At 44.9% G+C, this 9772-nt stretch overlaps 1 protein-coding gene across 1 annotated transcript; it reads left to right on the forward strand.

Annotated features, from left to right (window-relative positions):
• The first annotated feature begins 2782 nt into the window (after nt 1-2782).
• On the forward strand, nt 2783-5829 carry LOC133902000 (L-type lectin-domain containing receptor kinase IX.1-like). Its single transcript, XM_062343564.1, has 3 exons — nt 2783-3757; nt 3926-4511; nt 4688-5829. The coding sequence occupies exons 1-3, from the start codon at nt 2878-2880 to the stop codon at nt 5412-5414; spliced, it is 2193 nt and encodes a 730-aa protein (XP_062199548.1). The 5' UTR covers nt 2783-2877; the 3' UTR covers nt 5415-5829.
• Nucleotides 5830-9772: the final 3943 nt, after the last annotated feature.

The following is a 9772-nucleotide window of genomic DNA, read 5'->3' on the forward strand; positions in this document are numbered from 1 at the left end:
GCTCCACCGGTCTTTTTGTTGTTGTTAAGTTTTAATTCTTCCGCCGTGTACTTTATCCCTCCTGTTGTAAAATGTGTAAATTGTTGAATGCTTAAGAACTTATAATATAATGTTAATTACTTCCTCTTTCTTAAACTTTGTTGTCATGTATACGTTGGAAATGCATGTATTCCGATCTTGGGCACAAAACACGTGTTGGGACTACTGGTATGATATTCTGATTAATCGTTGTAGTCAGGATTACACAAATGATCGATTTAATGATTAATTAGAATATTATCTAGACGGTTCCTCACAGAAAGAAATCAAGGAAGACAAAGCAAATCCACTATGTGAAGTATTAGCACAAGAAAAATTAGCTCCAGCCTGATTGCCACCACTAGGTCTGGAAACCAATGCCATATTCTGAGATAGTGGATTTCATCTGAGCCGCTGTGGCTATCTCGATGAACTTGAGCTTGCTAAAGTATTCATCACAAGTTAACGTGTCGTAACTTAGTGACTCGTCGATGCTCGAGATCTTAACTTCCCACATGCTATAGTCAAGAGCATAGAGAAGTTTGATCGCTCTCTCATGGTCAGAATAGGGCAAAACACCAGTAGATCTAAGAATGCTAACAATTCCATCAAAACAAATAAACATAGCATCCAAAGACTCTCCAGGGTTCTGTACGAACATCTGGTATTCCTGGTTGTATATGCTCTGGTGCTTGGCCTTGATCTGGTTAGTACCCTCATAAATGACATTAAGAGTGGACCAAAATTTGTGAGCAGTACGGAGATATTGAACTCTGTCAAACTCATTACGACTCAGGCTAGTGAACAATATATTGTGACCCTTATTGTTGGACTCATATTATTCAATCTGGGCCGAAGAAGAACAAGCAACAAGAATCACATAGTTGGAGTCCACAATCTCCCATATTGCACTTCCTTAGCTTAGGAGATAAGCCTCCATGCGCACCTTTCAGTACGAAAAATCTGGACCATCAAATAACGGAATTTTCACACTTCTCTCCATTATCGCCTAAGGATCACAAAGCTGGTTAGGGTCAATAAGTGATCAAACTGACTCTGATACCAATTGTAGGACCGAGATAGCCGACCAGAGGGGGTGAATAGGCATCTTACAAATTTTTTATGAAATAGATGGCATACTCCTTATTCACCCAACACTCCTCAAAAATGCACAAATGGAAGCATACACCTTAGAGAGATAAAGGGAAAAAGAAAGTTCCACGGTAACATGACTCTACAGATAGAACATGAATCATATGCTCTATTCAAGACCATTCTATGTGTCTTTGTGCACAAAAGCTTGAAACTTGAATGAAGAACAAAGAGAAAAGAGGGTCACCGAAAGAAGCAACTCTCCAAGTTGATTGTCTAGGGGCAAGGGGATTCAATACCCTCTCAAATACATGAGTATATGAACGCTTATGTCTCTAGCAATAAGAAGAATTATTTCACAAAGGTGGAAAAACTGCAACTCAAAAAGAAAAAGAAAATTACAATCGGAAAAGGAAAACTTGTAAACTTACAAGAGAACCAATAGAGAGACTAGAAGGAGGGGAACTCAAGCGTATGCAAAAACACAAACTTCATCACTCAAAGAGGTCAGCCCTATTTTAGACACATTATAAGGATTTTTCTCTCCCAAAAACTCTCACCTATTACATAGGCTAATCACTCATCTTCCTCTCCTCTAAAACCCCAGCACTAGGCTCTCAAATGGATGGCACATGAAGCTTAAGTAGCTGGTTCAAACTCTCTCATAGCCCTACCCCTATATTTATAGATCTAGAAAACTTGACTCATAAGTTTCGTAGCTTGATACCAAAATACTCACCTCTCTTGTAGTACACTCCTACCTAGTACCGAGGGTATTTTGGTCTATTTTTTCTCCATCTAACGAACGGTCATGGCGCCTTCACGACTTAGATTCGCCTCAACGCAAGCTTTGCGATTGTGCCACATACTCCTCCAATCCTTCTACGGTTTTGATGCCCAACCGTGAAACCCTCTACATGTTTCTTAAAGCGTGACTCGCCACTTGCTTACACCTTAAGCAAGCGTTCTAATATCGACACAGATACTCCGTCTTGCGATCCTATCTACCGGTAAGTCTCTCTCGCTCCTGATCCCTTGAGCCATCTTATCACTTGCATCGACATCTCTTTCACTTGACTTTGTTAACACACCATTTTCATCTTCCGTTTCATGCTTTGCTTGACCTCGACGTATACAGCTAGGATCACCTTGACTCTGCCTAGCCTCCTTGATCGTCCGGCACCAAGCACCCGCCTAGCACCGATTACCCGCCGGCGACCACCAAATTGCATTTATCACCTACATACTATGAGACAAACAAATATATTTCTTCAACTCCATAACCAAAATGCTCAAACCAATCTCAAGTAATCCAAAACTCAATAAAACAAATCGATAACCTTACCTACCACTCATTATATATAAACTAAGATCCATTCAACTTGATTTCCCAATAAATATGAACACACATGTTGAATCTAAAACTCGAACCTAAATAGATAGATTCTACCACCAGACCCTAACCAACCAAGCAATACTAAGTGTCCACTGTGATAGAAAGAAAATAATGATCCTCGTAATGCACATGCTTCGCGGCACTCTGACAACAACCAGAAGGTACAATGCAAAAAGTACAACGTAAGAACTTACAGTTGGAGATTCCTTTCCTTCTTTAATGAAAACAGACGGAGACTTCTCTTTCTAGAGAATGAGTCGAGTCATGTGACGAAGCAAGCCAACAAAAGGAAGAGGAAACCATCCCAATTGCGTGGTGTGCTCCTTTGGATCTTGCAGACCTCCATTAAACATTCTTGCCAAGCTCCAACAATGGCTGCCGCGAGATCTGCCCCCTTTCCTCTCGCATTGATCTGCCTCCACTGCTTGTTCGCGCTTTGCATCCACGTACCTTCCGCTTCCTCGCTTGAATTCAGCTTCAACTTTTCCAAGACCGGAGACCCCTGCGGCGGCGAGCTCGTGTGCACGGGCGAAGCGTACTTCGCCAGCTCCATGATTGAGCTGACAAGAAACGACAAGAACAACAACGACGGAGAAGGCCGGGTGTGGCACACGACACCGGTGCCGCTCTGGAACTCCGTCACCGGCGAGGTAGCAAGCTTCACCACGGCATTCTCCTTTATGGTCACGGCGGACCCAGGCTGCAAGATCTGGGGCGATGGTATTGCCTTCTTCCTCGCTCATTACTCGTCCGACAGCATCCTGGAAAAAAATACAAGCGGCGGGCTCCTCGGCCTTTTCAACGACAGCAACAACTTCAACGTGACGGGTGATAATCAGGTCGTCTCTATCGAGTTCGACACATTCCATAACGAGGAATGGGACACAAGCAGCCAGCACGTCGGCATCCACGTCAACTCAGTCAAGTCGACGGCGTTGGCGTCCATGGACACGAGCTTGCCGGGAATCAAGAGCCTCACATCCGATTCCGCAATGACCGCCGTGGTGCATTACGACAATGGGGCGAAGTCGTTAACTGTCGATCTTCAAGCCAACGGCGACACTAATTGGTACCACATCAACGCGACTGTTGACCTGAGGACAAGCTTGCCAGAGGAGGTGGCCGTCGGTTTCTCTGCAGCGACGGGCATGGCGGGCGAGCTGCACCGGATACTGTCATGGTCGTTCAATTCGACGCTTGAAAAGACAGCGGCTTCGATAGCCGCACTACCTGCACCAGCATTTCAACCACTTCCAGTTTCAACCATCAGATCGGAGCCTTCAAACACTCCCAGTTCCGGCTTGGCTTCCGAGCATAAGGTATTGCCTAGGAGGTTCACCCAGCAGCAGCAGCAGCAACTGCCGGCTCCGGCTGCGGCTCCATCCGATTTGTCTCCCGCTGTGGCTCCATCCGATTTGTCTCCCGCTGTGGCTCCATCCGATCTGATTCCACCCGTCAAATCGGAGCCCTCCACGAACATACTATTCGAGGTACTAGTTCCTATACTTGCTGTGTCGGTTGCTGCAATTCCGGGTCTTCTTCTATGGCTGCGGCACAAGCGCAGAAGAAACGTCCAACCAAACCAAGCAACCAACAATGGCATTGAGCCCAACGAGGAACACGACGAGGCTGACTTCGAGAGAGGGGTGGCCAGGCCGAGGCGGTACCACTACCGCGAGCTTGCCACCGCTACTGGTGACTTCGCGGACAAAAATATGCTCGGGCGAGGAGGTTTCGGCAGCGTGTACCAAGGCCGCCTCCAGAGCGATGTCAACTATGGCCAACAGGTGGCCATCAAGAAGTTTTCAGCAGAGTCGTCTCAGGGCAGGAGGGAGTTCGAGGCCGAGGTCAGGATCATAAGCCGGCTGAGGCATCGCAACCTTGTGCAGCTGTTAGGCTGGTGTGATAGCCCCAAAGGGCTCTTGCTTGTCTACGAACTTGTTCCAGAAGGGAGCCTAGATAAACACATCCATGACAACAAGAGGTTGTTAACTTGGTCCGAGAGGTACGGTGAATAAACTCGAATTTTCTTTAAGAACATTTCTTGGCTCTAACTTTGCTTCGTTTTGTATGCATACATTCTGTACATTTTGTTGTGAACAGAAGCCTGAAGCTTCCTGCATTCGCTTGAAAGAAGAAATTTAATATGCAAACTCTAATAACTTGTTCTTAAATTAACAGGTACAAGATCATACTGGGATTAGGGTCAGCGTTGCGTTACCTGCACCAAGAATGGGAGCAATGTGTCGTGCACGGTGACATCAAGCCGAGCAACATAATGCTCGACTCGTCTTACAACGCCAAGCTGGGAGACTTCGGGCTCGCCCGGCTCGTAGACCACGGGACTGGCCTTCGGACGACGATGCACGTTCTAGGAACCGCCGGGTACATCGACCCTGAGTTCGTCAACACACGCCGGCCGAGTACCGAATCGGACGTCTACAGCTTCGGCATCGTCCTGCTCGAGATAGTCTCCGGCCGGCCGCCGGTGTTCCTGCCAGAAGGCGAGGCACCCTTCCTACTGCTGAAGTGGGTGCGGAGCCTGTACAGCCAGGGTGCGACCCTCGACGCGGTGGACCCGCGGCTGCGGGGTGACGAGGACGACGAGCGGCAGATGGAGCGAGCACTGGTCGTGGGGCTCTGGTGCGCGCGCCACGACCCGGCCGAGCGGCCCTCCATCGCGCAGGCCATGCTCGTCCTGCAGTCGGAGGACACGAGGCTGCCCGCGATCTCGCCGCAGATGTCCAAACTAGCGGCGATGCCCAGCGTTCTCTCCGTGCCCGAGCGCCGTGTCTCCGGCAGCTCTTTCTCCAGCGGCGTCCGCTCTTCAACGACTACCAGCACGACGACGCGTTCTTCGGAATCGTTTGCAACTGATCGGACCTATCCCAGGCCCGTTCCATGGTAATTGTGGTGAGATTTCAAAATATAATACTAAAATTCACGCGTCTTTCAGAATTTAACACTTATATCATAATGGTATGTGAGGTTCACTCTGGGTAAGTGACATGTGTGGTAAAATGTTAAATTCTGAAAACCCCATGAATTTAGTGTTATATTTTAAAATTTTCCAGTAACATACCTGTGTGATACCCTGCATTCTAGTGAACCGGTGATTTATTTGTGTGTTGTCTGCGTATTTCCGTTGAATTATCATTCCATGTTTGCCATTTAGGTGTTAGTTTTACAATCATGTATTTAAACCATTAAATTTATTTACAAGTCTGTCCAAGTGATTTTAACTCTCCAATTTGAGTATTGAGTTCTGCGTGAGTTGTAAAACAAAAGTTTGTTCTTATAGTATTGCTTTCAAAGTCAATAAATATTTGTCAAATTAATGTCTTGTCACGCACCAACCGTAGTAATGTAACCTAGGGTGGAGTCTTGTTTCTCTTGTAGACGACCAGAGTTCGACTTTGTAAGTTTTGGTTTATGACCTTAAGTTGACTATTCAAATGAATTATCCTTATTGAAATGTACGGTACCTCACTGCTCGAGTCGATTATACTTCCTGCCATTTTCTGTTTTATTGTCGGTCATGCAGCCTTCTTTCCAAAAATTGAGGAAGCGATAGAAAAGATTTTAGTTGGGGAGAGAGAACAACTGGAAATGTTAAATTCATGTTTACCTTCGTGGGTAGCAAAGCTCAATACAACTTTGTTTCTTCAATTTATATCCAATTATATCCAACTCAGGCTATGCAATGCTAGCCTCCTACTAATGGCTAGGGGCAAATGGGCAGTTCGCGCGAAATAGTGCACGTGTGATCCATAGCACTCGAACCTAAGATCTTTCACGATATATCCTTATCATCCTACCATATAAGTACTAGTGATACTATCCTTTTGATCTTTTCTATTTGAAATTTTAAATAATTATTTGAACATATAAATAATATCAAATGAAAAGTTTCAACTACAAAGTTGTATATCTCGTCGAGGGCTACAATTTTTATATAAAATTTGTTCTCATTCGACTTCGTATGAAAAAGTTATAAATTTTTTAAAATAAGTTATCATCTATTATCAGATATGGTTCTTTATGTGAACTGTATGTTGTAATTATCCTATTTTTAGAGACGATTCATATAATAAACCGTCAATAAAAATATCTTCTACACAGGCAGTTTACATAAGGAATCGTACTTATAGTAATCATCTCATTTATAGAAAAGTTCGCATAAGTAACCACATTTGACCTTTTTATACATACGGTTTACATAAAAATCGCCTATGATAATTATGTAAATTTGTTTTCACATATGGTCTGAAACCATAGGAACTGCCCAAACAGTTTATCATTTGAGCCGTCTATAAAAAAGACATCCTAAATATATAAAAAATAGTTTTTATAGTAATACCACCTCCCGGCTGCAACCATCCTCAATCGGATGCGGAAAATTTCGCCTATAGGCAGTAGCTCCGTCTCCTGTTGTCATGCCCGTGATGCCAAGGAAGAAGCAGTGGTATGGCCGGTATCTGGTGTGTGGTTAGGAGGCGTAAACGGGAGTCCACCGACCTACTGACTGTTGCAAACATTAGCAGAGATAACCTTAGTCGACACATAATCTAGTTTCAGAAAACGATGTTTTCACTAGAATTTATCTTGTATATTATACCTTAATGCGTTTAGAGCCGTAAGGTCTGAAACCACTATAGCTTTTTTATTCAATAAATATATCTTAAGCCCTATGTCAATTATAAGTCAAGAAACAATTTTGTGATTTTAACAAATACTATAAACGTATTTTGGAGATGGCGATCATGATGGTCAGCCGGCCAAAGGGAGAGAGGCGGACCAGAAGGTAGCGGCGGCTTGGTGACATGTTCTTAGAGGAGAGGGAGAGCTAGAGAGAAGAGCGGGGAGGGGTGGGCTGCACTAAGTTCAATTATTTCTAGTACAAAATATCTACCATAAAAAAGTTGATAGTTTACAAATGAAGTTTGAAATCAAGCTAATTTCAGTAAAAATTATTCCAATCAAAATATCAATCGGTTTTACATGAATAGAATGTTACAAAACATCCTTGTTTGACTTCATATTTAGGTCTTCATCCACCAATCGTTGGGTTTTATTTATTCTAATCCTCAAAACCTCCTATCCCTAAATTATACGACAAATAGAGAGGAAGAGGTCAATACCTGGCCGTTGCAGGTCTTCTCTTCTCGCAGGCTGCTGGTTCTAAGCCGCGCGGCGCGGCTGTGCCGGGCCGCCATCTCGTGGCTTCAGTTGGCTGTTGAGTTTAGAGCTAAGGGGTTCTGTGGCGCTGCGTGCATGGCACTACGAGAATAGCGAGCCATTGGGGTCGAGCGCTCCCGGTACCAAGAGGAGGCGAACGGAAGTGCAGCCGTTGAGCTGGAGTGTTGGGTGTCATTGCTTTAGGTGGGCCGGACTAGGGTGCAGGTGTTGAAGTCCACTTAGACCCTCGTAAGTTTGATGTTCTAGCTGTTAGCGGAACAGCAGTATGCACGTATAGTGCATGTGTTGGCGGAAGATGAAACGTATTCCGTAAATAAGGTGCAGCGAGAGCATCTTCTAAAGAGGAGACTCAAGTTTGAAGAAGAAGGCGAAGAGGTAGTATAACACCAAATATATTGATTGCATCTAGATCCTGGGGCCCTGGCTTGATGGATGCCCCGATATTTATAGCGCTATCTGAGATGTGTCATACAAGTTATTACTATGTAGCAAGGACCTAGGACGATTGGCCATATTACATAGCTTGGGTCAAGATAAAGTGTTGTTAACCCTGCCCAGAAGATCGGCGCAGGGACATCACGTTGCGGTGAACTTGGTCAGCCGCCGAATGCGACGCCAACCCTGTCTCGTGTGTCAGACTGGTTGTCGAAGTGACCAGCACTTAATGCTGATCACTTCGTAGCAGGTAAAAGATGATCGACAAACTCCCTCTAGCTGATCTTTATGAAAGCTTGACGACTCGGCATCCCCCAATACTTTGGGGGTGGTCGGCTCCAGAGGCCGCATGCAGGCTCCAGGTATCTCCAGAGCCTATGGGCTCCGAAGGCTTCATGGATATAGGGCCCATGAGCTATTGCCAACGGAGCTAGGGCCATCAGGGGTCCCTAATAGTGACCCCCAACAGTAGCCCCTCGCGGGGATAGTTAGTGAAGCGGCCGATCCCGCGGTCTTTGGAGCAAGGGCCTCCGGCGGTCCTGGCTCCACAGTCGGAGGGCCTATGGATCTTCGTATTTGTTTGAGTTGTTCTCTGGGTCCATTTTGATGGTAGAACTAGATGCCTGATTAGACGTGTGAGATTAGGCGGTAGTGGGACACATGGCATTTCGTCATTGGAGGGTCATAGGGAGCAGTTCACCGCCATCTCGTGACTTCAGTTGGCCATTGAGTTTAGAGCTAAGGAGTTCTGCAGCGCTGCGTGCATGGCACTGCGAGAATGATGAGCCGTTGGGGTTGAGCGCTCCCAGTCCCAGGTGGAGGCGAACGGAAGTGTAGCCGTTGAGCTGGAGTGTTTAGCGTCGTTGCTTTAGGTGGGCCGAACAAGGGTGCAGGTGTTGAAGTCCACTTAGACCCTCGTAAGTTTGATGTTCTAGCCATATAACCCAGTGAAACCACCTGAAAAATGCTCCATATGACTCTACATACTTTAGGTTAGATACCGCACTCTATGATTGTTTTATTAGTTGGGGTTTCGAATATGTTGAACTTTCGCAAGGTGGTTTGGCCACATGTGTTGTATAAATGCTGCTCACCCGACCAGCCATAAGTCCGTCGATTTTTCACACGCGTGTGGATCAGGACTCAAACTCACTACCTCAGTAGCTCAGCATGACCGCTCTAACTATCTCACCTCTCATTCGTTCTTGACTATAGTAGCAAAATCAATAATTTTAACATCTTCTCATCGAATATTTGAACGACTATTTAGATATATAAATGATCTTAAATAAAAAGTTATCAATTACAAAGTTGTACATCTCATCAAGCTATACAATGTTCATATAAAGTTTGTCTCCATCCGACTCTGTATGTAAAAGTTTGTGTTCAATCCATGTAATGTTCAATAAAACAGCCATAACTTTTACATACGGAGTCCGATTTCGACGTTTGACCTCTACTTTCGAAGCTAATGACGAGTCGCATAAAAAAAATACATATCTTTAGACTTGTACCTTCCTTGACCCTCAAAAAAGGCTCGAAAGACCATCGATATGACCTCTAAAAATTTTAGATGAAAACTGATCTTCTCCAATTTGGTTGATAATTTTTGGAGACAGTGCTATATCTGAA

The sequence above is a fragment of the Phragmites australis genome, chromosome 20 (genome assembly GCF_958298935.1).
Source record: "Phragmites australis chromosome 20, lpPhrAust1.1, whole genome shotgun sequence".
NCBI classification, from domain to species: Eukaryota; Viridiplantae; Streptophyta; class Magnoliopsida; order Poales; family Poaceae; genus Phragmites; species Phragmites australis.